Source organism: Daphnia pulex, chromosome 7 (genome assembly GCF_021134715.1).
Source record: "Daphnia pulex isolate KAP4 chromosome 7, ASM2113471v1".
Taxonomy (NCBI): Eukaryota; Metazoa; Arthropoda; class Branchiopoda; order Diplostraca; family Daphniidae; genus Daphnia; species Daphnia pulex.
Genome location: NC_060023.1, coordinates 270,425 through 295,660, shown reverse-complemented (window position 1 = coordinate 295,660; position 25,236 = coordinate 270,425). Strand labels below are relative to the sequence as shown.

The following is a 25,236-nucleotide window of genomic DNA, read 5'->3' as shown; positions in this document are numbered from 1 at the left end:
GGTTCTTCAAAACAAGAACATTTCCACTTTTCTTTTATGCGACGAACCCACAGAATTTTTCAGGTAATTTATTTTGCGATTTATTCTCTTTCATTTTTAGTCTCCACTAAAAAAAAAGGTCTGGGATGGAGGTACTGTCCGAAAGAAGGATCACACCGAGAAAAGTAGGTTGTTCCTGTTTATCTTTTAGTGATTGAAAGGTCGTCTTGACTCTTCTTTGCTTTTGATTAATGTGTCGTTGGCCTGTCGGGGGTTTTGTGTGACTCCTGTCCGAGATAATTTTATTGGTTATCTCTACAGACTTGCACGTACGAAACAGCAATAACGATTGAATAATCAAAATCTATTATTGCAGCATTCAGGCAATTTTTCCTTGTCATATGCATTGATCCGTTATCATTAGGATTTCACAAAAAGGTTTACACCACCCGCATGTTCCTGATCGCTTTCATTCGAAGATACTACACGCCGTGCTCAAGTCGTTCGATATTATTACTAATTATTGTACAAAGTTTTCAGTTGCAGCAACGATCCAGAATGGATGTCAAATTCCGAAAGAGAATCTGTCCTCCGGCGGGTATCATTCTTTTAGTAGCCGCAATTTTGGGTGTTTGTTCAGTTGTCGCTTCTAACGAGCTGTACCTCAGCTCCAAGTTTAATGTCAAGGTAAAATCATTTTGTTATCTGTCTTGTGTTGTGGGATAATTTTATTACGGTTGACAATGGCAGGATTTTTCGACCTTTTCATTCCATCCACACACCGTGATAACTGTAACTGGGGCTGATGTTGTGCAACGAATAAAGGACCAAAATATTGCGCCAGAACAAGATAAGGTTATCCTTGTTGGTAAATAAAACTAAACGAAAAAATGTTATCTTATTATCGCTTGTTAACATCATGTTTTTATTTAGGTGAGAACAACAGCTCTTATGCCGAATGCGGAGTGGCGAATACAAATGTTATGCAATCAAACTCTGAAAACAACAAGATTGTTGGTGGAGAGGAAACTGCGCCAAACGAATTCCCTTGGCAAGCACTGCTCGTAGTCGAGATAGCTAACAACGAGGATAAAATCTGTGGCGGAAGTTTGATAAACGATCAGTGGATTCTCACGGCCGCCCACTGCCTTTTACTCACATCAGGGTAGGTTCAGCATCTTTATCTTCCATACAAAGCTTATTTAAAAATAAAGGGGTATTTTATCCATTCATACAGACAACAGATGGAGCGAATCAGCGTCTATTTAGGAGTCCACAATTATGAAGCGAATGATGAAATTAATCGGAAAATGTACGTTGCGAATAATTACGTCGTTCATCCCGACTCGAACGTGAACAATTTCTCCAACGACATTGCCCTAATTAAACTCTCAACTACCGTCACTTTCTCGCGTATTAAGTTTTTAATTTATTTATATTTTGGTCTGTTTTTGCACTGATAACTTTTGATTTGACGTTTAGAATACATCCGTCCAATCTGCCTTGCAAGTTCGACTGAACCGGATTACATCAACGAACCTGCCACCGTCGCCGGATGGGGTTTCACTTCGGATGGTAACAGTTGAGATCCCGTACAAGATTTAATCACCAAATTTTAACAAAATATTTTGGGCCCGCAGGTTTCGGTGCTAGCCTTAGTCCTGTGCTCCGCAAAGTAACAGTTCCAGTCATCTCCAATAGCGTCTGTAGTGATGCCTATCCCGGCATGATTACAGAGAAAATCATCTGTACCAGTGGAGCCAATCGCAGTGGGCCTTGTAAAGTAAGCTCAATTGATCTGTGAATCACGATGTGCAAGAGATGACGCCTATTCGTTCAATTCAGAGTGACAGTGGAGGGCCATTAATTTTCAAAGAATCCAATGTCAACTGGAAGCAAATTGGGATCGTTTCATTCGGCTCAAGCCTAGGCTGCCAGAAGAATTTTCCTAGTGGCTACACCAGGATCAGCTCCTATTCATCGTGGATCCAGGGCGTCATTGTACCCACGGCCCCTACAAATTCACCTCCAACCGTCACTTCAACTCCCGTTCCCACAACCAGCCCGTATTCGTCTGGTCCCCACACGTACGCCTTTTTATCTGTATCTCTAATTATTTTTAGTTTTGCGTTCAGTTTTGTAGGGGGCGATAAATTGCTATCAAGTTAAATGACTTATGATGGTGTTGTTAATTTATTTCACCACCACGCGACTGTCTGTGAATGCCAATTGACCCAAACCATTAAAATTTGTTGGCATTTTCAAGTTGTAATTTAGTTACACCATGACGTCGTGTAATACCTTGGGAACTGGCTTGGCATTTATATGCGAGATAAATTGGCTTAAACACAACCTTTCCCTAGCTACTCGTATCAGTCTAATTTGTGTTGTCCAGGTCTACACACGCATATTCCTCCGTAAGTAATTTTTTTTAAAACTTTGTGCCAATAGATAACGAAATTAAAACGTTACTTTCCTGTGATTGCACTGACCCAGTCTACTCAAGTCTATACAAATAATTGTACTACGGACGTTTAGCGATCATTTGTCTTAATTCACTGACTTACCAAGAATGTACGCTTTTCTTTCCCGAGCCCCTGTTTTCATCGTGGGTATTTTGGCCTTTACGTCCATGTATTTTTTATTCTTCATGACTAAGTCACCGCCTGGTAAATAGCGCACCTTTTTTCCAGTTCTATTTTGGTTAATTTTACTAATAAGAAAAAAAAAACTTTGTTTTAACATTAAAGGTAACGCCCAATACGCTTGTGGAGTGTCCAATAGCATCTCGAAGGCAAACAAAGGCCAAGACAAGATCGGTGTCGGAGTGGAGGCAGACTATATCGAATTCCCTTGGCAAGCCGACATTCGAATATTCACGAAGAGCGGTACTAGGCACACTTGCGGAGGAAGTTTGATATCAGATCAATGGATTCTTACATCTGCTCAATGCCTGAAGACAAATATTAAAGGGTGAGTGGTGTACATCAATACAAATCCAGTTGATATTAATGATTGATTTTTTTATGAATCCAGGGATCGAGTTGCAGAAATGTGGGTTACACTGGGCATGCACAACTATAAAACGGCGGTTGATGTTAACCGACAATCCCTCGAATTAGACATGAATAGCTTCTTTTTTCATCCGGACTATTCGGAAACGCTGACCGCAGATATCGCCCTGATTAAACTCCCATCTGTCGTCACCTTCTCAAGTATCAAGATAACGTCACACTCAAGGTTATGTCGATAATTCATTCATGGCTTTTGGCATTGACATATCTTAGGATTTGTTCACCCAGTTTGTCTGGCCGATTGGAAAGAAATAGATTACGTCGGTGAACAAGTCACCATTGCAGGATGGGGTTCAACTTTTAAAGGTTCGTCGAATAAAACTCTGTAACGTAAATTACTCTGATATAAACAAATGTTATCGCTGTGCAGATCAAATGGAGTACTTTCCCAATGATGCAGTCCTTTACAAGATGAGGGCCACTGTCATGTCCAAGTCGTATTGTAGCGCTTCTTTCGGCGAGATTGAAGACAGTATGTTATGCACCAAAGGCAATGGTCTCGGAAGAAGTGGAGCATGCATCATAAGCGACGTATAACATCACACAAAATTGAATTTCTTTAAACTTTTAATGATTCGTGTGTAATTATAGTACGAACTCGGCAGTCCGCTGATTTTCAAACGTTCAAATGGCAAATGGAGACAAATTGGAATCCTTTCGCTTGCTAAAGATTGTAACAAAAAACCTTCCATCCTTTACACTAGAGTCAGTTTCTATGCTCCATGGATTAAACACACCATGGCGCATTCATCGGCCAGCCACTCATTTTCCTTTTTATCTCCGACCCTCATTTCAATTAATTTCATTATAATTTACCTCAAAATTTAACAAGCAAATTCTAAATCAGAACAGTAATTACTTTTTCCCATTTAACGAAAAGAATCAACACAAAAGCTGATTTCGTAATTTTTGTACGTTCCCGCTGTTCCGTAAAGTTCTTCGCCGTGTGTGGCGCCACCAACGCTTTGGTTGTGTTTGTGTATCATTCTGTGGCATGCATTCTGTAAAATAAAATTTAGTCTACTGCAGTTCTCTCACCACGTGTTTCTCAACGATTAGATTAGGTTTGTGTTCGTCAACATAACTTTTAATTAGCCAGCGATATCTTTTTCAAAAGAACGCAAATTTGGAGTAGGAAATGGCGTCAGCAGCTATCGAAAACGATTTCGTGACTTGCAGTATTTGCATGAATGAGTACAATGAATATACCAGGAAACCTAAAGTCTTACCATGTTCTCACACTGTTTGCTTTACTTGCCTCCAGGTAAAATTTACAAAATCAAGTGTTTTTAGTTGTGGTGTGTTACTAGTTAAAATAATCTTGAATTGAAAAGGGGATATTTCAGGACAATGCCATTGCATGCCCCTACTGTCGCCAAAGTTTTAAATTAGGTGGTTATTTAGATGTGCAGAGGCTACCTAACAACAATCATGCTCTTCACATCCTGAAGTTGAATCAACAAATAGCAGGATTAACTCCAACATGGCAAAACATAGCAAAAAAAACATGGTATGCTTGTCAAAAGTTGTCCCAATATCAATAAAATTCAGTCATTTTCAGTATTTACAGTGAAAGTGCTAATTTTAATTATATCTTTACAGTGATAAATATATAAAGCCATCGCGTCCTTGTTTCAAGGTAATGTTCTCAAATATTTTTTAAATTGTAAAATTATAACTCTTTCTTTAACAGTGCAATGAAGAAGGCCATATGTCCTATAATTGTCCAACTGATCCCAATCGTGGAAGAGGTGGTGGAAGAGGCGGAATCACACGTCCTTGCTTTAAAGTAACTTATTTATTGTAACAATTATTTAAATGCAAAGGTTACTTATTTATTATGCCTTGAATGTTTCAGTGCAATGAAGAAGGCCATATGTCCTATAATTGTCCAACTGGCCCGACTCGAGGAAGAGGTGGCGGAAGGGCTGGTGGCGGAATCACACGTCCTTGCTTTAAAGTAACTTCCATTACATCAGTTGAATTACTATTACAAAATTAACTTTTTCACTAAAAATATTTCAGTGCAACCAAGACGGGCATTTATCTTACAATTGTCCTTCAACTGGCGGAAGAGGTGCAAGAAATTCTCTTGCATCCATTTACGGTGCACCTAGTTCCAACACTGTTCTGTCGGCTTTTGACGATAAGGGAACAATTACAGTCACGCCAGATACAAAACCATCGAGTTTTGACTCTGGTGAAAAGAAGAATGATATGGGATCAGCTTCAGACAAAGCCAGCAGTCCATGGGCAACCGGTGTCAACACTGCTTCAAGAGGTGCGAGAAATACTCCGACATCCAGCTATAATGCACGTATTGTTAACAGTCAACCTGTATTGGATTATTTGGGTATCGCGAGCAATTCATCTGCTGCAACGCCTGCTACAACAATTGCTAGTAGTTGTACAATTGCTGGTATTCCTGCGACCGATGATTGGGGATCAGCTAATGCTAATGCCAGTAAACGTGGTTCAGCTTCAAACGCAAACACATTGAGGATGATCCCTTCATTGGATAAACGGTGTGATTCTAGACCAGGAGAAGTGAGTGATCGAAATATTATGACGCGCAACCAAGAGATTAGTCTATCGGACCCGAAAAGAAATTTTTGGAATGGGACATTCATTCACGGAGGCTGGAGTTTCAAGGCCGGCTTGGATAGTCTGGTCGTAAGTTATAAATAGAATCAATTAACACAATACCAATTTGAGGTTTACTTGTTTCTTTTAGGACGACACTCGTTCTGTTCTTGCTGACTTGGAAATGCCCAAATCAATAAGAGTTGTGGGCACTGTCGAACCCGAAAAAGTTTGGGCTTACTTGCGGAAAGTGAGCGAAACGAACCAAACGATTGCCGAACACATTGTTGTTTTCCAAATTACTCCAGCTACATCTGCTGATATTGAAGGCTACAAGTTCTTCTACGATGAACTAAACTTCCTGGACATGTTTGCCGTTATTGCTGGCGCTCAAGATTCAAAACTACCTTTGAGGTTTAAAGCCTTTTATGTGGTTCCTTTGGGCAAAGAGAGTCCATTGCCTTTCGAATTACCGTTCTACGTTAAACCATGTAAGTAACTTTTTCATTCTCTACCATCTCCATTCTTCCTCACATTTCCTATTTTCTAGCTTTTCAGGAAAACCGCAATTCAGATTACGTGATAGGCGTTGTGGTGGTACAAGCTCCGCCTGCTGTAGACCAACCCATGTCTAATGCTTCATTGCCAAGACGAAATGCAGTTGGGGCTACCCAAAGCGATGCAGAATCGGAAAAAATCAAAAATCAAGAAACTCAAAACTCAGAATCCACTCTAGTTGCTTCAGCCCAGCCCCCACCTCGTATCACTACTACTGGACGACAGCTACAGCAAGACACCCTTAGTGTTTGCCCCGTCAAAGCCAAAATTCAGTCAAACTCATCCCAACTGAAATCTTCCTTGTCAAGGCCCACGTCTGTTGTCAAATCAATTTCAGTACTTTCATCTTCGGCGATAGCGGAATCGAAAGAAGAAAATACGCCTATCGAAACCACACCCGCTACCAATAAACCACCCTTCAATCAAGGACAGCCTATTGTCGATGGAGAGATGTTAACGCAAAAACAAATATTCGAGGAGCTGAACCGTCAAGTTGGAGTAATAAAACACGGAAAGTTGACAGAAGCGACAATGTCTGTTTCGCCGATTGCATCATCCAGCCTTGAGTCTCCAAGTGGTCAATCTACTCGATCGAAACAAAAAAGGACATCTGTACCGGAAGAAAGTTGTGCATCTAAACGGTTCAAAAACGTGGTCTCATCGAAGGAGCCGAATCTCTCCTTAACGTCGAAAGAGAAGGGAAAATCGGAAACTGAAGGTGTGCAGGCCCACATCAGTTCGAGAAAGAGTAGAAGCCCGAGTACGTTTGACACAAGACTATGTTTTGAGGACGGGTGCAGTAGTGATGCGCAAACAAACAGTGTTTACTGTGCTAACCATGTGGGAGATTCACTCCACGCAATGAGTGAGAAGTCGTCTCAGTTACAAGAAAGCCACATTAATTCGTTGACACCTCCCAGCACCTCTTCTGATCAGCCGTGGAAAGATTCGGTCGACTTCATCCTGTTGGTTAATCAAAAGACGGGCAAAGTTCTATGTGACTATTCTGCTCCTAATGTATGTAATGTGGAGCAAAAGCTCAAAGACAATTCTACGTATGTAATTGTGAAACACAAATCTCAACCGACAATTCCAGCAACGGCTTCATCATCAAAAGATGATGGTTCGAAGACATCGTCAATGTCAATTAAAGTCCTCGAAGCCTAAAGCGGAAAGCCTATGATTTCTCACTGAACGACGGATTTTTAAAGGATCCCATTTCTACAGCGGAACATGAAGAACATTAGCAGTTGGCTGGTGTAATGGAAATAAAGAAATTTTTTTTTTTAGTAAACAGTAAATTAATTCTCTGTCCAAGTTATCTTAAGCTGTTGATCTTGAATGTAACAATTGTGAATTAGTGGGTGCGCTAACTTGTTGTTTTCTGTTTTGTGTTGATGTCGAAACATTGTTGTAAGGTTAAGGTTTATTCTAATTATCCAGACTGTGTTATTTTACTCATACTTGTTTGAAAGCAGAGAAAAAACCTAGAAATGCTTCATACACCATTTTACGTTCACAATTCCCGTACTACATCCATTTCGTTTTAAACTCTTTTTATTTATCGTCAACCGTGTCTTCATTTCTCATGAGTGAAGAAATGGGGAAAATAAATTAGAAAATTAAAATTAAATCTGAAAATAAATCAGAAAATAAATTCTAAATCTCATCGTTAAGAATGAACAGTAATTTCTTTTTCTTATTTAACGAAAGAATCAACACTAAAACTGATTTCATAATTTTTGTGCGTTCCCGCTGTTCCGTAATTAGATGTTGTTCTTCGCCGTGTGTGGCGCCACTAACGGTTGTGTATCATTCTGCCATCCATTCTGCAAAATCAAATTTAGTCTACTGTAGTTCTCTCACCACGTGTTTCTTAACGATTAGATTAGATTTGTGTTCGTCAACATAACTTTCAATTAGCCAGATATATCTTTTTCAAAATAACGCACATTTGCAGTGGGAAATGGCGTCAGCTATCGAAGACGATTTCGTGACTTGCAGTATTTGCATGAACGAATACAATGATGATACAAGGAAACCTAAATTCTTACCTTGTTCTCACACTGTTTGCTTTACTTGCCTCCAGGTAAAATTTACAAATTCTAGTTTTTATAGTAGTGGTGTGTTACTAGTTAAAATAATCTTGAATTGAAAAGGGGATATTTCGAGACAATGCAATTGCATGCCCCTACTGTCGCCAAAGTTCTAAATTTGGTGGCCATTTAGATGTTCGAAAACTTCCTAATAACTCTCATGCTCTTCACATCCTTAAGTTGAATCAACAAATAGCAGATTTAACTACATTGGAAGATACATGGTATGTCTACAGGAATTAACTGTCCCAGTAGCAATATTCAGTATTTACAGTAACAATGCTAATTTTATGCCAATTTTTATTATGTCTTTACAGTGATAAATATTGGTGCTTTACTTGCGGCTTCATGGCCAAAACTGAGTGTGCTTCCTACAAACACTCTACCCTATATCTGGCGGCAGACACAGTCAATAATTTAGATGCCTTTGTTGACCTCAGAGAAGAATTCCAATCAAAGAAAACAAAGGAAAAGATCAAGTTGACTGTAGGACTTGAAATGAGAAAAGACATTCAAAGGCACCTGAATGAGCTGTCACAATCTGTGGAGGCTGCCAAGAAACAAATTGAAGAGCTCCAGAATGAAAATAACCTTTGCATGGATGAAATCGTTTCCAAATTGGATGGCCTTCTTCAAATAAGTGAAAAAGATCCACAGAATAAAACTACAGAACTCTTCCTCGCTGAAGTAGCTTCACGTTTGGATGATTCAGCGCCAGAAGAAATGGTTCAAAAGCTCAAAATCGAGTTAGACAAGTCTTTGGAGACGTGCCAGCAAAGTCTCAAAGAGACGGCGTCTCTCTCGTGTCAATATGAACAATGGAAGAAAATGAAAATAGCCATCAAGATCTTTGATTTAGATGGTCGTCAAAACACGATTTGTCCTCTTCTCGGTCAAGGTTTCCAGTTGCTGACTAGAAATGGAACGGATGGTATCTCCCAAATTAAGGATCCGCTAGTACGTCAAGATCTGATTTTACTGTCGCACGTCGTGTCTTCTTTAATGTCTCGATGTGAACTCGGAAAGGACGACACAAAGGAGGCGAAAAACTGCTCGATTTTGTGGTACAATTCATTTCTTTATTAATTTAACTCATGCTAATGACGTAAATTGCATTATTTCAGATTGACTTCCTTCAAGGATAAAAGAAATTTCCCCCAGAATTGAGATGGAAGAAAACATTTTTCGGACGACAGTTGTATTTTCTTTTTTTGGTTACCCCATTCAAGAAATTAGATGTATTGCAATTTAATTTTTGTTGATCGTTTACCGTAAGTTATAAACTTATAAGCAAGTTAAAATGCTGCGATTTTCTCACCCACACCACCTTCGTTTCCGTCTGATATCATATCATCATCATAGGTACACATTTCAATGCATCAAAACATTTAGAAGTTTCTACTAACCTTTGTTCATCGCATAGGTTTCTTTCAGCCGTTGTAGTCATTAGCTTTTTCAACAAAATTTTTAATCGGGTGTTTTTTTAAACTTTGAATTTGTTTTGTTTCTTGTTACACACATTATCTGATTAGCTCCACTGGGGTAAAGGGCTGATGCGTTTTATCTAATTTTTCAGTTCTTACCCAACTGCTGTTGCTATTAGACATTTTCTCAGTTCTTCTCGAGTAGCTCTCTAAACTATCACGATAATATTTTTGTAATTTGCTCACAGCAAAATTTTTCTGAATCAAAAGCAGCCATCTAAAAACCACCGATTCTACACGAGTAATCAGCATTGACTGTAAGTCGGTTAATTTACAGTAGACCTTTAAGGCGTCGAAAAGATAATGATTTACCTATTACCCAATAGAAATGGCGTGCAATCATTTTAAACGCTTGATACAATCTTAAACTATTGTAACCAATTACTGTTCTTATTTTATATTATCGAGTTAAGATAACAGATAAGGCTAAGGGCCTTATTTTAGGAGGGGGTGTAGTTTATCATTTGTTAGATAAGTATGGTTATTTTGAGATACTCGTAATTGTTTATTTAGATCCCCCCCCATTTTAAATAAAGTGAAACTAGCAATTGTAACGATCTGTTTTTCGTGACTTTAGATCAAATACCTCTTAGATCAGAAGAACAATGGCAACAGCGAACATTCAGAGTGATGCAGGTGATGATTTCGTCACTTGTGGTGTGTGTTTCAACGAATACCATGAGGAAACAAAGAAGCCGAAAAGTCTACCTTGTTCGCACACCATCTGTCTTTCGTGCCTTCGGGTAATGAGTTATTTGTGTGATTATTATTTACATCAATTATTTGAAATTTTATAGGAAATATTTGAGGATGGTTCCATTTCATGCCCCTTTTGCCGCAACGTATCCAATTACGCAAGTTTGGAATCAGTAGAAACATTGCCCACAAATTTCTCTGCCCTTCACATACTCAAGTTGAACAAAGAAATGACAAAGTTTGAATTGTAAGTTAAACATATTTTTTTCCCAACTTAATATGCCTTAAATAATTTTATAATTTCAGTGAACAATGTTGGTGCTTTACTTGTGGTTTCAAGGCACAGGCAGATTGCCCAGCTTCTAAACATGATCTCCTTACTGTCAAGCCAGACACAGTCAAGAATTTAGATGGCTTCATTAACTTGAGGAACGAATTTTACAGTATTAAAAATGAGGAAAATGACAATTTGACCATGACGATTCAAAAGATTAGTGAAATTCAAGTCCACCTAGATCTTTATTCAAAAGCTGTGAAAGCTGAAGAGGAAGAAATACGCGAACTTCAATATCAAAATGACCTGCTCAAGGCGGAAACACTTTCGAAATTGGACAGTTTGGAGATTTTTCAGCAAGTGACAAGAAAAAACTCTCAGAATGGAATGACGGAATTCTTCTTGGCGGAAGTGGCATCCCATAATTCGAAAAATTCAAACACTGAAGAAACTTTGGCAAAAATGAAAGATGAATGGAAAAAGTCTTTGGAAATGTCCAAATCGACACTTGAAACTGCGACAGCCATCGCCGCCGAGTACGAAAGCAGGAAGAAAATGCGGATTGCTGTCAAGATTTTCGACGAAAACAATCAACCCATTCCAACGTGTCCACTTCTCGAAAATGGATTCACTCTGCTGACTGAGGACACATCAGATCCGCTCGTTTTTCGAAATATGGCGTCATTGTCGCACGCTGCGTTTTCGTTAATGCGTAAGAAACAGGCGGTATGTCCAGTTGTTTCCGCTGATTTGGAAACCGACGAAGATGATGATTGTTTTCAAGAACCTGAAGGAATGATTGATTCAATCCTGGCTATTGTTCACTCTCCAGAAGATTCGCCATAACCTGATGTTATTTTGGTTCTATCAAGCTAATTGTGTTGCGTATTATATTTTTTAGCAGGAAGCGTAAGCCACTCTTCAATTTATTTGGTTGTCCAGTTTATTTAATAATCAGTTAGTTCATTTTTTCACTTTGGTGTGTAATTTCTCTTCACTCATGAAATTTTTTCAAAAATCCCGTTTCCCCTTAAATGACGACTTCCCTTTTTAGCGTATTAAAAAACTTTAATCGTTATGTGTATCATGTATTGACGTTAAGAAACATTCACCTAATTTTTATAGTTTAATTCAAGTCAAACATTAGTCACTGCAAAGAGATTCTGTTCGTGTTTCTCTGTGCAAATTTCAAATCTCCCGCTGTTTGAAAAGCAGACGACGAGGTCTGAACACCAGTCTCACACACACACATTGTAAATAGTGATAAGTTGGTAACTTGTTGCTCTCTGCCGTTTAGTTTATTAGTTTATCTCTGGTCGGTACGCTTTGATATGGCGGCACCCAAAGATGTTAATTCAATAGATGATTTCGTTAACTGCGATGTTTGCTGGTGCGAATACGATGCCAACTGTAGGAAACCAAAATTCCTTCCATGTTCACACACTGTCTGCATCTTGTGTCTAAGGGTGTGTCTTCTTAAAATGTTTTACAATAATTTCATAAACTAAAGTTAATAACTTATTTCATACAGGAAATCTATAGAGATGGGTCCTTTACTTGCCCAACCTGTTGTCAAACCTTTGGGCAAGAACCGGATAGTTTATCAACCAATGAATATGCCCTTCAGTTGCTCATATTTAAAGAACGTAAAAATCAGAGGGTAATGGATAGCAGTTTGAGGTAACTAACTTGACATGTATAATTTTTAAGTATCAATAATTTTGATTATTTACTTTTATACTAGCGATAATGGCAAGGAGCTAAGATGGTGTACCGAGTGTGAATCCCTTGCCACCTCCAGCTGCACATCATCTCAACACTCTACATTCAACATGACAACTACAACTGTCAAGCATTTAGATGACTTTTTCAGCCTCAAGAAAGATTTTCAGAGAGTGAAAGATGAGCAGTTAAACAAGCTATCTATTGCTGTTGAAATGAGAAAAAACATAGACGAAGATCTTTCTCTATTCAAGGAATTGGCAACGACAGTGAAAAGAGAAATTGAAAAATTAAGAGATGAAAACAACATTCATCTTAAGGAATTGAAGAATTTAAATGATTCTCTAGACAAAGGGGATTTCGTGCCTGAGCTGGCGAATTTTGTTAAGGACTCGACATCTGGCGACACAATCGACACTCTCATTCTGAATTTGAATAAATGTCGTGAGTTGTGTGAGAACAAACTTCAAGAAACATTCAAATCTGTTTCAGAGCTCAAATTCTGTAGTGAAACCAAAATCGCCATCCATTTGTACGATCAAGACAATCAACCCATTCCAACTTTTGATTCGTTCGAGGAAGGTTTCCGAATATTAGGAAGCCTGACGAAAGGACGTCATCGTTCGTCGAAGGCGACAAACCGAAACCAGCAAGATTTTAAACTAATATCGCATCTCATTTATTCCATAATGGAGAAGGTGAATAGCTCAGTCGATCAATTTGCCCCACAGGGAATCGCTGAAACATCAGCCGTTTCTCTGGCAATGGAAAATATCCCCGCACCTTCTTTCTCATTGCTTCCCGAAATACCTGTCCTTCCGAATTTCCTTTTGGGTCAGTCGGTTTTCTACCTGTGGCTGTTGCAATCGAACAAACCCATTGGAGCCATCTGCATCCGTCCCGTACCCACGTTTAACCCGGCATTTGTGCAAAAGTTGGGTGACTATTGTTTCCATTCTCCCATGACATTTTCCAATAAAATTTCAAAGGTATATATACAAAACGTATTAATAGGTTATTATTAGATGTATTATTATATCATTTTTTATTGAACAGGCAACTTCGGGAAATTACATCTTTTTGCCGGTAATCCAGCCGGAATTGAAGCAGCTATTTGAAGGCATGAAACACAGCGCCAGATCTCATCAGGACGGCAGTGACAGAGCCACACAAATCAACGACGTTGGAATCAATTTCGTGACGACTTTGAAAAATCGAAATATTGTCGGATGGAGTTTCATCTTTATCCTAGAAAACTCGTCGCCCTCCACCAAGAAGATGATGCCGACGTCGGATCTCTTAGGCCGATTCAACAATTACCACTTACTCGAAACTATACAGAAAAAGAGTTCAATCGCAGCATCCGGAGAAGAAAATAATTATTCGCTGTCCCTCGAATCCAGATAGCAAGAAATGATATCCAGATCAAGTTGGATGAAAATGAAAAAGAGCTGGCTGATTGGACGGCGCTATCGGAGAATCATTCAAATTTAACCGTTTGGGGTGTGTTATTTTATGAGGGGGTGGGGTGGACTGTTGCATTTATCGTGAGACCCAACACAGCTGGACGATCGATATGCCAAACTTGTAAATGGTCAAATATTTACCAATTAACTGTAGAAAGGATGATGTTATTCTTTTTTGTATGTTAAGTTCTTTGTTTAGTTATTGAGTAACTGTCTGCCCACGCATTTGCGCTCTGTTATAATGGCTTGAAATTTCAAAGTTTGGCAAAACGTGAATGCAAATTCCCCAGTTATCTAGTTCCTTGAGGCCTTACCGGTCTGAGAAAATGATGCATCGTCCATCGTCTATTACAACTTGGATTTGCATCGCTTTTTGCCGCGTCATGGTGGAGACTAACAGCCTCAGACTTGGTAAATATGTTTACTATTTTCAAAATCAGTTTATGGAAATGTCCACTAATCATCGTTCTTTCAATTTTCATGGGGCGGCCAAAAGGTTTCATTCACGATGAAAGACTAGACCTTGTTCAACCGACTAGTCTACTCGACAAGTGGATGAGTTCTGTCCTCGACGACGCTTTAGGTATTCAATGTCCGACATCCCTCAACTTCACAACGTTGGAAATATTGTCAGACGAGTCGATGATCAATACCAATCATCACCTTTTGGGTAAAGTGTTTTCTTGGCTTTATAATTGCTTGACTTACATTTTCTAAATTTTAAGAATCAATTGTGGTAATGTTTGATAGGTGGAGTTAGGGAATTTGATGGAATTGTGTTGGCTGTCACTCGCTGTCAAGTTGGCGACGTCATCGAGTCGCTTGCGTCGTCAGTTTCACCTTTACTCCGTCTGTATTTCTCACCTTGCCCAACACCTGCAATATCTGATATGAAAATCGAACGCTTGGAACTATACCGCTTAAACGTAAGTTAGTTTAATGAGCTTGGTATACATTTGAATTAACTGGCATTTGAAAATAGGAAACCAATCAATACTCTTGCGGCAGTTTTATCATCTACAAGTGGCTGGAGGAAAATATTTGCTCCTTGACTGTAGATAAGTTAATCAAACGTTTGCTACTGGATCAAACAACTCCGTTCAGGTAACTGGTTTTTATTTAGAGCAGTTCAAACTTGACATTAATTTCTTGTTTTCAATTTTCCGCGAGCTGTAGCGTGAGCAAAGAACTACAAGAATGCGCTCAGTTAAACGATCACCAATGGAATCGATCCTCGGATACGGTCAGTTTCGATCACAAAGGCCTTATTCCTGAAAGTGCCAACTGGCATCGACAACTCAACGGGAAAAAGTTGCGGCTGACCCTTTTGGAAGTAATTTTTTAACAAAATATTTAATCGTTTGCACGTTATTAACCTGTTCAATTATTTAAAGGATTCGCCTCTAGTGATTTTGGAGCGGGATTCAAATCAAACCGTCACAGGATACAAAGGATATTGTTACGAAATCATTCGTGCTCTCCAAAACCTGTACAACTTTACGTGAGATAATTGACTTAAAATTATCTGAATCCAAATTAAAAATATCGTTTGCAGGTACGAATTAAAACTTCCAGAGGACAACACTTTCGGTAAAGAAATGCCGAATGGCAGTTGGAGTGGAATGATTGGAATGATTATTGATCAGGTCAGATCTTTTTAAGTTTTTAAATCTTTAATCGATTAAATATTGTTTTATACGACGCAGAAAGTTGATATTGGTGTTGGCCCGTTTTCTGTCACCCATTCTCGATCAAAAGTCGTCGCCTTTTCAACGGCTTTTTTCGCCGATTCCGCCGCTATACTTATCCCACCTCCGGCGGAAGAAAATCGATTATTAGCTTGCACGAAACCCTTTCATTTGGAGGTATGACTTTCAAGTTAAAGATAATGATCGATATTAATAATTGGCGTATTTCAAAAACAGACTTGGATTGCTTTGATCGCGTTGGTGACTATTCTACCCGTAATACTCTGGATTTATTTCAAATGTTTGTGCCCCCGTTACAACGCAATATGCCCCGTTTTAATGAAGAACCAATTTTTCATTCTCGGAGTTCTCATTGGTCAATGTAAAATCCTTTCATTTTTCACTTTACTTTGAAAACTAAAATCCTGTTGTTTAGCTGGACAAAAGTTGCCCTCTATTGGATTTTCGCCTCGTTTGCTTGGAATTGTTTGGTGTTTGAGTGCTGTCGTGTTTGCCAGCGCTTACGTCGGAATCCTAATCTCCTTTCTGCGTTTCCCTAAACTATCGCCCATCATCGACCGACTGGAAGATCTGCCCGGATCTCATCTTCAATGGGTTGTGCAACGCGGAACAGCTCTAGATCCTCTTTTTATTGTAAGTGAATCTAAAATGTGAAACCATTATATTTCATTCTTATTTATTTTGATTAGGAAGCTACAAATGGGATTTACAAAACTATCGGAGGTGAAAGTTTATCTTATTAATTGAAACAACTAAAATTAATAAACTTTCTGTTCTACACAGAGGGGCTATTGAGTAAACGACGTGGCACTCTTATCGATACGCATGTTGACGGAATTCTCAGCGTCGTTAATGGGAATTGTGCTTACATTGCAGTAATTACAACTTACTAATACTTTTGCTAGTTTTCTTTAATGTTATGTAATAGTGGAATTTTTATTTGCAGTACAAATCGAGTCTCGAGCCTGCAGTTTATGAAGATGTCCGTCAATCGGGCACTTGCCGTCTCGGTATTGCCAAACAAGGATTCTTTGAGGTTAACGTAGCGTTCGCCTTACCTAACAATTCCCCTTTAAAACTACTCTTAGATAAAAAGTAATAACCTATTTTGTTATAAGTGAAAGTTCATCCATTTAGTTGCGAATTTTACAGGGTTCTTCAGATGATGGAAGCAGGTCTTGGGATTTATTGGAAGAAAGTTTACTGGCCTCCATCGGGTAGTAAATGTGGTGACGTCAGACAATTTGATACCGGACCGAAAAGCCTCCGATTGTCAGATTTACAAGGCGCTTTTCTTATTTTAACCGTCGGGTCGGGATTGGCTTTTTTCATCTTTTTAGTAGAGAAATTTTTTACCCAGCCATGTCGTTTTTTATTCAACGTATTGAGATACTTGAAGGGAAAAGCTGTCGTTTTAGTGCCGAAAAACTGACTCGATCGTTGTAGTTAATATAATTCATTCGACCTGTATCTCGGTGCTTTAAATGTGTAATTGATTCATTCTTTCGTACGTAAACCTAACGTGTATTTATTCACAATATTGCAAAAGCACGGAAAATAAATGCGCCCACTCCGCACCCAGGTCTAGGTAAAGAAAACGTAGGTAGGTGTCGCTAGTGGCGATTGTTTGGTTTGCACACCAAATGCCATCATGGCCGACTGTCTGTGGTTCTATGGTACTAGTGTGCTGAAGAGTGAAGAAATGAGCTTCCTGAGCTTCCTGGCTTCTGTCCTTCAAGTTTCAACTCTGGGTGAGATTTCTGACTTGAAAATGTTCCAAGTGTCTGCTTTATAATAATTGTTATCATATTTCCATATAATAGTCATGGGCAGTGCATTGTGTTGTCACTGTTAACCTGGAGAACACAAGACTTCTTCCCATCCAATTGTGCTGGGTCCAATATGTTTTCTATGAAAAACAGCTTATAACAGGTAAATTTAATCTTTTCTATACTGTCTGGTATATTTTTATTTAAGATCAGGACAACTGTGATGTACTAGCAATTTATTAGTGTGGCTACAGTTGAACAATGATGTGATAGTTACTTGGTAATCGAACTCTTTGTTTTAATCTCATCCAGAAAAATATCATTTTCATTCCGCTTGCTGGAAAGTAGAAGAAATTCAGCAACACATAATAACTTTGAGTGCAGAAGGGAATAATTTAACATCAAATGCATTAGGTATGGAGAGATAAATATTGTGAAGGGACTATAAAATCTGTTATCCTTTTAGTGCTAAGGAGTAGGCCAGATTGTTGAGTTTTGATGAAAACGCTTTAAACAGTTTACTCCGGTTATTTACTCTTTTTCCTTTGTAGAAATGCAAACAGAATCAAAAGTTCCATTGGTCAACATCAACTGCTGTTTACTTTATAGGCTCGTTGTCTCGTTTTCTTCTTCATCAGCAGTATTAGGTGATCCTTCAGTGACTTGTTGTGGCATTTGTTGTAACTTATTGCGTCGACGGCGGTGACGTTCAGGGATTGAAACGATTTGTTCGCAAAGGAAAGCCAAAAGGGAAAGAAAAAACCCGACTAGTAGAACGATAAATGCGCCAGTCAAGTTCTTGAGGGAAAGAGGGGTATGTTTGTTTGTCGGGGTTGTGTAGCCGCTTTTAATAGTTTCTATACATTGTCGAGGCATGGGTCGGAACCACAGGTCCCAGTATTTGATCAGACCCATTTCCTGGAGCTCCAATAGCCTTTTTGGTTGAAAACAGTTTTTTTTTTTAATACGACCAGTTTTTTAAAATAATTGCCTTTGATTTGCTTACCCTTGACTAATGCTTTGAGTGTAGGGACTATTTTTCCGTAGGGCAAATGTTGGAATAACATTATAGAAATAATTTTTTGCCAGCTGCAGATTGCACTTGCCAGTCTTTTCAAAATCTGCTTTTATCGAGTCTAAATGATAAATAGCGGCCTAGGATTTGAAAAAAAAAAAATGTTTGAAGTTAGTTCTGTCTCTGTGCTTATCTTCTTTTCTGTATGAAGCATCTATTTAGAAGATATAGTTTAAGCCATACATCAATGAAAACGTTCCTCGATCCCGGTGTAATCAGCTGAATGCACTCTGACACAAGAGGACATCGGGAGTTAGGAAGAGCATCGAGTCGTTTGCCTAGCTTCTTGTACAGGCCTGTATTATTCACATTCTGATTCCCAAAAATTTAAGCCAATAAAAAAAACCTGGCGAGTTTCAAATCATGAAAACTTACCGATAACAAAGTGTCTATGGTCCCCGATTTCTTGGCGAGTAGATTGATGTCGCTACTTTCCGCTATGTCGTAGACGGAATTGATTAATGGCTGATGGACTGGCGCGATAACGTAGGAGAAGAGAAGCGAATTGTACGCCTGGACAAAGATGAAAGCCGCTAGAGTCCACGAAGTGGCGATTAGAAGATATGGTAACCGTTTCGATGTGCAAGGGCCCCCTATTATAAGAATTAATTTGTCCTTTTTGATTTACTTGTATTTTTTTATCAGAGATTTTACCCTGCGACATCAAGTTGCCAAACACATAGAGGTATTGACTGCCTAGCCACTGCTTTGGAATTTCTTGTGATCCCCTCTTATTTTGGGATCGAAATTCCAAGTAGCGCTGCGTTAGACTCATAACGGCGATGACGCAAACCATCGAAATGATTATTCCCAACCAGACCTGAAATGTGATTATTGTAAGGTCTGTAATAACGACTGGAATTCTGCTGCCTTCTCCCGTCTTGTTTTAACGTTACCGGCCATTGGAAAGGTTTGATGATGGAGTCGATGTTGGCTGTTTCATCTGGGGCGGGAATGAGGAAAGCGAAATAGTCGTAATTCCAAGGTAATGTCATGTCCACAATCTCATGGCGCCGAAATGTCGGGAGAACATCTTGGAGCAACAAATCGCATTGCTGTGATGAAAAGGACGATACAAAATCATGTTAAAATTAAGTGCCTTCACCCTGGAAGACGAATTAATTATTTTTGATATCCACAATTGTCTTAAGGGAACAGCCCAAGTCCCCACTTTTTTAAGTAGTATTTGTGCTGTGTTTTTTTTTTATTATGCAAGAAATTGTTAGCGGCGATTCTTTCTTCCAAGAAAATGTTTTCGATTTGAATTAGTTTATGTGTTTAAAAAAAAATCTCAACTCGATCCCACAGGTAGCTGAAAAGTCCTCGACCATTTGCCCTTGGCTCCAACCAATTTTCCGTCACTCGGACCATCTCGTACCTTGAAGATGCAATACAAAATCATAAGGTAATTTTGTTAAATGTAAATTTGAGAAATTGCAGTTCGTTTATTTTTGAAGTTATTTAATTTAATTTACGTAAAGTTGAAGCGGGCTGACAGGTAATCTAGAACTACGCCTCCTTTGAGCGGCCCGGACAATCCTTTAGGGTTGCCATTCCATCGAGGCTTAAACGAGGGTAAGAAATAACCCGTTAATCAAATTGCTAAAGATACAAATTAAATTGTTTGTATTACCCAGATGACGCGGAGGTGTTGGCCATTGAGGGGTGTTGGTGACAAGGAGTCACTGAACGAAACGCTAAACCAAATGAAACAAAATATTAAAAAAGGTAATGCTAGATACGACATGAAGCTTTTGCTTTGGCAGAGAATAATGTGTATTTGTTTGCAACCAACGATTCTTTATATATCCCAGCCGAGTCCTTTCCGTCTACATTCGTTGTGAAGAGCAAAACGCGAATTTCAACACATTTTACTGCTTAGCAACGTAAACAAAGCGAGTGTCAAAACATCGTTTTACTTGCGCATACTAGATTGTTGCAGAAACGCGTTGGTCATGTAACAGGATCTATTTTTCCCCTTTTGCTCATGCAGCATCAAATGACACGCGATAGGTTCCGGCGTCCATAAACTATTCAAGATGGTAGACCTGTCAATGTAAAAGACAGGCTAAAGGTACTAGCTCCTGTAAATGTTATTCATTTATGTTAAATAGCTGCCAGCAGGATTTCATTGTTGATTTGCGGTTACAAAATCCATAGGCCTAGAGTTTAGGTATTGTCAATCAATCATTCGATTTGCGTTTTAGATACTCCTAAATCAGATGTGGAAATACGAATTTCCCCCCCCCCCCCCCCGCTTCTCCTGGATGGTTACTTAGGATCATTCAAGTTCATTTTTGAGTTAAGCGTTGTGAACGTAGCGGACGAACTCTGACAGTCTATCGAGCTTTAGCAATTGCGTCAATTTCTTATTTTATTAATTTTATTCAACCGTTTTATGAGAAGCTTTGATTTGAATTTTTTAAATTAATAATTTACCTATTTTTATCTCTATTTTGAGATTTTCTGCTCCGGCCGCAGGTGCAAGGATCATGTGTTTGAAACTTAGATAAGTTTGCAGTAGAATATTTTCAAAAAAGCCGATTGTTGTTCAAACGGTTCGAAATGGAAGATTTATTCATTCACCGAAGAAATGAGTCAAATGACTCAAATGTCAATTGCTATATTTTTTGAAGTGACTAAAGTTTAAGCCATTATCATTTATGATTTGATATTTATTTTGATATTGGTTTTTGTAGACCCAACCCCAACAACGTCAACCCGAAGAAAGAAAAAGGCCAATTTCCATGTCGTTCACGCTTGAAGGTCACGAGAAACATTACGTAAAACTGGCATGCAGTGGTGTAGAGGTTGGGTGAGAATGACACGTGTTGCTTCATTATCAAGCAGGTAGAATAGCCACAAGGATAAGCTATTTGGTATTTTGGTATTCATTTTGATATTGGTTTTTGTAGACCCATCCCCAGCAACGTCTACCTAAAGAAGGAAATAAAGGCCAGTTTGCATTTCAATCGAAGGTCATGGAGATCATTACGAAAAGGTGTCATACAGTGGAGTAGAGGTTGGGTGAGAATGGGACGTTTTGCATCATTATCAAGAAGGTAAAATAGCCGCAAGGCTTGAGAGGAGGGGTGAGAAAAAGTAGTATAAAAGGCGAGAGAAAAGTTGACTGGGATCAGTTTAGTGAGTGTCTCCAACACGGCAACAGCTGCATTCTTCGTCGTAATATCAGTTCGCAATTATGGGTAAATATTCATTTTTAATTTCGAATCGTAAATCTATTCTGTTTTGTTTTGAGTTGTTGATACGACTAGTTATCTCCGAAAAATAATATCCAATTGTTTATTTTATTGCATAGTTAATTATGGCGTTGTGTTGCTGTGGGTGTCGTATCGTTGATGTCGACCACGAGAGAAAATCTTTTAAAAGGGAAGAAAAAAGGCAACGGAAGTCAATCGAGTGAGCATCTCCGACCATGCAGCAGCTGCATTCTTCGTCGTATTATCAGGTCACAATCACGGGTGAATATTCTGTATTTCTATGTGGAATTTTGTATCAATTTTCTTTTTTTTCTGTTTGATAATCTGTCCGTTATTGTTGAATATTTAATGTAGTCTGGTTATCTATGCTGTCGTGCTGCTATTGGTTGTTGTATCGTCGATGGCTGGGTGGACGGCTCCGATGTCTCCTAGATAAGGCGGATACCAAACCGCAACGCCGCCGCCTTACTACACAACAACATACGCAACGACCAGTTACTACACCGAGGTTGCACAGTTGGGTTTACAGTTAAGCCACCAAGGATCCAGATTATTACACCACAACTTGTGCTGCTCCCCGAGCTACACTACGAAAGCGCTAGAGTACTACACCGAGGCTCCCAAGTACTACACCATCATGGCATCTGAGATTACGCAACTACTTATGCTGCCCCAACCAACGTCACCGAGGCTTCAGCTTATTACACAACCAAAGCTGTCGAATTCTACACTGGAACGCCCAAGTACGACAGAAATCAGTCAAGTTAGCTTCTCCGACACACAACACGGCAGCCCTGAAGTTTCGAATAAACTTCGCTTCAAACAGTGGAACGGCAAAGAGTGAAGGTGAGCTCTTTATTATTGGAATTTTGTGGAACATGTATTAATGACTTGTTTTCCTTCCTTGTCTGTTTTTCGAACAAGAATTCTACTGCAATCGCGTGGAATTGAATAGCAAAGACAACACATTCGTACGTGTAAACCGCGTCGTTAAATTTGGCATTGTCGGTCGGAAAGCCGAACTTGACGATCATTGGCCGTACCATCACCAACGACAAGTGCGTTATTGCCACAGGTAAACATTTTATTCCAAACGAAATTCGTCTTTAAAAGTTTCAATGATTACACCTTAATGAAATGTTGAATAAGTTTGATAGTCTTCCTGCTCGATAGTATCTAAGTCTATTTACACTGCTAGCAATTTATTTCTGTGAATTAGTTCTACGAATAGAATTAGTTCTAGAAATTCCTCTAAAAATAGCCTTTATTTTCTTGTTAGGTAGTAAACGAAAATCTTTTCCAATCCCTGAGCGGTGCCCTTAAAGATGTCCACGAGCACGTCACGCTGTCCCGCAACATCGATGGCGCTAACACATGCCGAGTCCTCTAAATGTTTAACCAATGGACAACCGAGAAGGTGAAAGCGGAAAGTGTTAATGTTTGTCCAAAGCTTATGTGTAGGCTGCAATTTTGGAAGACGACGAGGTTGCATTGACCTTAAACGATGGTCAAAAGGTAAACAATTATTTCAGTACATGTTTTAGCGATGTTAATTAAAATGTAGAATTCATTTCTGCAGATTTAAACTGACCATGTCGTCTCTGTTGTCGGTTAGGACGCAAACACGGGTTTGGCTGTCGCTTCTGGTTTGGAAATAGATTCCAATTTTGGTGGTTATCGAGTCAATACCGAGCTCGAAGCACGATCGACCATCTGGCTGGTAAGAATCCTTGAACATTTTATTTCATATTGATTTTATTGCTTAAAACTTGACCAACAATGACTGCTCTGATGTTGTTGTTGGATAGTAAGTTCTTGTTAAATTAGATTTTAATTACTGGGTTTGAACTTTATTTTTTATTAGGCCGGAGATGCTGCCTTCTTTTGTGGTATTAAATTGGGTCGTCGTCGTAGGGAATATCATCACTTTGCTGTTGTATCAGGGTGATTGGCTGGAGAGAACAATACTGGCAAGGAAACATGGATGAACAACTGCAGTGTACTCTTCCCAAGTGCATTCTTCTTCGTATTATCAGTACGCAATCGGGTAAATATTCTGTTTTATGGAGTTTGTGTCAATTATTTGTTTTTTATCTGTTTATGTACCATATTGAATATTGATGTTTAAATTATTTACCGCATAGTTGATGATGGTGTTGTGCTGTTGCCGTTTGTCGTATCGTTGAAGGCTGGCTCGATCACTGGTGTACCAATGTCTCCTGTGTATGGTGGATACCAAGGCACCACACCGCTGCCATACTACACAACGACAACATTCGCAACAACCGGTTACTACACTGAGGCCCACAACTACTACATCACCAAGGCTCCAGAATATTACACCGCAGCTAACGCTGCCCCGAGCTACATCATCAAAGATCCTGAGTACTACACCGATACTACACGTATGTTGCCCCAGCTTACTACACCGAGGTTCCCAAGAATTATATAGTTCCTAGCTACTACACCGAGGCTCCAACTTATTACTCCACCAAAGCGGCTGAATACTACACCGAGTCGCCCAATTACTACACCAACAAGGCTCCAGGTTATTACACCACAACTTATGCTTCCCCGTGCCACAACAACGCAGCCCTGAGTCACAACACCGCAGCCCCGAAGTATTACTCTGCCTCAAGCTAGACAACTATAACTTAAGTGGCCGAGTAAAACGCAGCCCCGATTTACTACACAGCGGCTGCTCCTTCGTACTACGTTGAACCGGAACAATACACCGAGGCTCCAGTTTACTACCCCACAACCTACGCTACACATAGCTGCTACACCGAGGATCCTATGTTTTAACCTACCAAGGCACCTGAGTATTATACCACTACTTACGCTGCTCCGACCAACTACACCGAAGCTTCGAAGTATTACTCTATCCCGACTTACTACACCACTGAGGCACCTGAATATTACACCACACCCTACGCTTCTCCAACTTACTACATGGACGTTTCTGAATACTAAAGTCGAATTTTCAATTTTAATAATCATGTTCATTTTTGTCGGTCATATCTTAATAATTTCTAGTTACTGGGAATTGTTGATCTTTAAAGAGAAAAAGAATTTTTTAACCTGGGTAATCACTTTGTACGACTTCTCTTGCCACTTAAAAGCCTTGACATTGCGACGTTTTCTGATTTTTATTGGATCTTTCCTATTTCGTATGTTGGAGGTGGCTATTTCTCTAGTCGCTCTGCATTCCGACATGTTCTAGTGTTTGGACGAACTTTATTTACAGGGCAAGATTCGAAACAAATGTACTGTGGTGTTAACTAGAAATTTTCGATGTTAACAATTCTGTTTTTAACTTAAGTTGGGGTAAAAAAAGGTGTTGTAGATAATGTTTGGTTTGCAAAGCAATTTATTTGAAAAATCTGAAGATGATCAGTCACAAAATATACAAGTCAAATGCTAAACATTTTTTATTACAAGTTACGAGACATGGCAAACAAAAAAGTTAAAAAAGAATTGCTTTATTGTCCCACCTCCTCCCACAATTCCACCACATTTTACAATCACAT

The 25,236-nt window shown here is 39.2% G+C and overlaps 8 protein-coding genes across 12 annotated transcripts in view; 7 read left to right on the top strand and 1 right to left on the bottom strand.

Annotated features, from left to right (window-relative positions):
* The first annotated feature begins 231 nt into the window (after positions 1 to 231).
* On the top strand, positions 232 to 2,514 carry LOC124196784 (chymotrypsin BI-like). Its single transcript, XM_046592007.1, has 7 exons — positions 232 to 666; positions 730 to 847; positions 913 to 1,144; positions 1,217 to 1,392; positions 1,462 to 1,554; positions 1,620 to 1,762; positions 1,825 to 2,514. The coding sequence occupies exons 1-7, from the start codon at positions 433 to 435 to the stop codon at positions 2,146 to 2,148; spliced, it is 1,320 nt and encodes a 439-aa protein (XP_046447963.1). The 5' UTR covers positions 232 to 432; the 3' UTR covers positions 2,149 to 2,514.
* LOC124196794 (chymotrypsin-like elastase family member 2A) lies at positions 2,249 to 4,081 on the top strand. 3 transcript variants are annotated; one of them, XM_046592019.1, is made up of 7 exons: positions 2,263 to 2,396; positions 2,476 to 2,653; positions 2,732 to 2,952; positions 3,016 to 3,194; positions 3,267 to 3,359; positions 3,424 to 3,584; positions 3,645 to 4,081. In XM_046592019.1, exons 2-7 carry the CDS (start codon positions 2,552 to 2,554, stop codon positions 3,879 to 3,881), a joined length of 993 nt encoding a protein of 330 aa, XP_046447975.1. In that variant the 5' UTR covers positions 2,263 to 2,396; positions 2,476 to 2,551; the 3' UTR covers positions 3,882 to 4,081. The 3 variants fall into 3 exon arrangements, with proteins under 3 accessions (XP_046447974.1, XP_046447975.1, XP_046447976.1); XM_046592018.1 differs by lacking the exon at positions 2,476 to 2,653 and having other exon boundaries at positions 2,249 to 2,396; positions 2,730 to 2,952; XM_046592020.1 differs by having other exon boundaries at positions 2,393 to 2,648; positions 2,730 to 2,952.
* Positions 4,030 to 7,727, top strand: LOC124196771. 3 transcript variants are annotated; one of them, XM_046591987.1, is made up of 9 exons: positions 4,030 to 4,117; positions 4,189 to 4,317; positions 4,388 to 4,563; positions 4,656 to 4,692; positions 4,747 to 4,842; positions 4,912 to 5,013; positions 5,079 to 5,726; positions 5,788 to 6,127; positions 6,187 to 7,727. In XM_046591987.1, exons 2-9 carry the CDS (start codon positions 4,192 to 4,194, stop codon positions 7,359 to 7,361), a joined length of 2,700 nt encoding a protein of 899 aa, XP_046447943.1. In that variant the 5' UTR covers positions 4,030 to 4,117; positions 4,189 to 4,191; the 3' UTR covers positions 7,362 to 7,727. The 3 variants fall into 3 exon arrangements, with proteins under 3 accessions (XP_046447943.1, XP_046447944.1, XP_046447945.1); XM_046591988.1 differs by lacking the exons at positions 4,030 to 4,117; positions 4,747 to 4,842 and having other exon boundaries at positions 4,192 to 4,317; XM_046591989.1 differs by lacking the exons at positions 4,030 to 4,117; positions 4,912 to 5,013 and having other exon boundaries at positions 4,192 to 4,317.
* A 253-nt stretch (positions 7,728 to 7,980) lies between these two features.
* On the top strand, positions 7,981 to 9,591 carry LOC124196792 (tripartite motif-containing protein 65-like). Its single transcript, XM_046592017.1, has 4 exons — positions 7,981 to 8,283; positions 8,354 to 8,514; positions 8,608 to 9,354; positions 9,415 to 9,591. Coding segments are annotated over exons 1-4 (1,032 nt in total). The 5' UTR covers positions 7,981 to 8,160; the 3' UTR covers positions 9,416 to 9,591.
* Positions 9,592 to 10,009: 418 nt separating this feature from the next.
* LOC124196791 (RING finger protein nhl-1-like) lies at positions 10,010 to 11,874 on the top strand. The gene is made up of 4 exons (XM_046592016.1): positions 10,010 to 10,031; positions 10,368 to 10,517; positions 10,572 to 10,717; positions 10,777 to 11,874. The coding sequence occupies exons 2-4, from the start codon at positions 10,380 to 10,382 to the stop codon at positions 11,588 to 11,590; spliced, it is 1,098 nt and encodes a 365-aa protein (XP_046447972.1). The 5' UTR covers positions 10,010 to 10,031; positions 10,368 to 10,379; the 3' UTR covers positions 11,591 to 11,874.
* A 117-nt stretch (positions 11,875 to 11,991) lies between these two features.
* Positions 11,992 to 14,089, top strand: LOC124196779. The gene is made up of 4 exons (XM_046591999.1): positions 11,992 to 12,210; positions 12,276 to 12,424; positions 12,489 to 13,455; positions 13,523 to 14,089. Exons 1-4 carry the CDS (start codon positions 12,076 to 12,078, stop codon positions 13,871 to 13,873), a joined length of 1,602 nt encoding a protein of 533 aa, XP_046447955.1. The 5' UTR covers positions 11,992 to 12,075; the 3' UTR covers positions 13,874 to 14,089.
* A 118-nt stretch (positions 14,090 to 14,207) lies between these two features.
* The window catches only part of LOC124196773 (probable glutamate receptor), a 104,707-nt gene continuing 93,678 nt past the window's right edge, over positions 14,208 to 25,236 (top strand). The window contains exons 1-18 of the mRNA XM_046591990.1: positions 14,208 to 14,343; positions 14,429 to 14,602; positions 14,683 to 14,858; positions 14,915 to 15,036; positions 15,109 to 15,265; positions 15,327 to 15,433; positions 15,488 to 15,578; positions 15,639 to 15,797; positions 15,858 to 16,002; positions 16,057 to 16,274; positions 16,331 to 16,364; positions 16,425 to 16,516; positions 16,588 to 16,736; positions 16,794 to 17,392; positions 17,465 to 17,573; positions 19,794 to 19,890; positions 19,967 to 20,060; positions 20,123 to 20,213. Of these exons, the coding sequence (XP_046447946.1) occupies positions 14,208 to 14,343; positions 14,429 to 14,602; positions 14,683 to 14,858; positions 14,915 to 15,036; positions 15,109 to 15,265; positions 15,327 to 15,433; positions 15,488 to 15,578; positions 15,639 to 15,797; positions 15,858 to 16,002; positions 16,057 to 16,274; positions 16,331 to 16,364; positions 16,425 to 16,516; positions 16,588 to 16,736; positions 16,794 to 17,073 (2,040 nt within the window). The 3' untranslated portion in view covers positions 17,074 to 17,392; positions 17,465 to 17,573; positions 19,794 to 19,890; positions 19,967 to 20,060; positions 20,123 to 20,213. The remainder of the gene's footprint in view (positions 14,344 to 14,428; positions 14,603 to 14,682; positions 14,859 to 14,914; positions 15,037 to 15,108; positions 15,266 to 15,326; positions 15,434 to 15,487; positions 15,579 to 15,638; positions 15,798 to 15,857; positions 16,003 to 16,056; positions 16,275 to 16,330; positions 16,365 to 16,424; positions 16,517 to 16,587; positions 16,737 to 16,793; positions 17,393 to 17,464; positions 17,574 to 19,793; positions 19,891 to 19,966; positions 20,061 to 20,122; positions 20,214 to 25,236) is intronic.
* LOC124197683 (ionotropic receptor 93a-like) lies at positions 18,014 to 20,243 on the bottom strand. Its single transcript, XM_046593216.1, has 9 exons — positions 20,119 to 20,243; positions 19,961 to 20,049; positions 19,782 to 19,863; positions 19,382 to 19,540; positions 19,140 to 19,305; positions 18,861 to 19,078; positions 18,669 to 18,797; positions 18,417 to 18,565; positions 18,014 to 18,344 (listed from the first exon to the last, which is right to left on the bottom strand). The coding sequence occupies exons 1-9, from the start codon at positions 20,230 to 20,232 to the stop codon at positions 18,014 to 18,016; spliced, it is 1,437 nt and encodes a 478-aa protein (XP_046449172.1). The 5' UTR covers positions 20,233 to 20,243.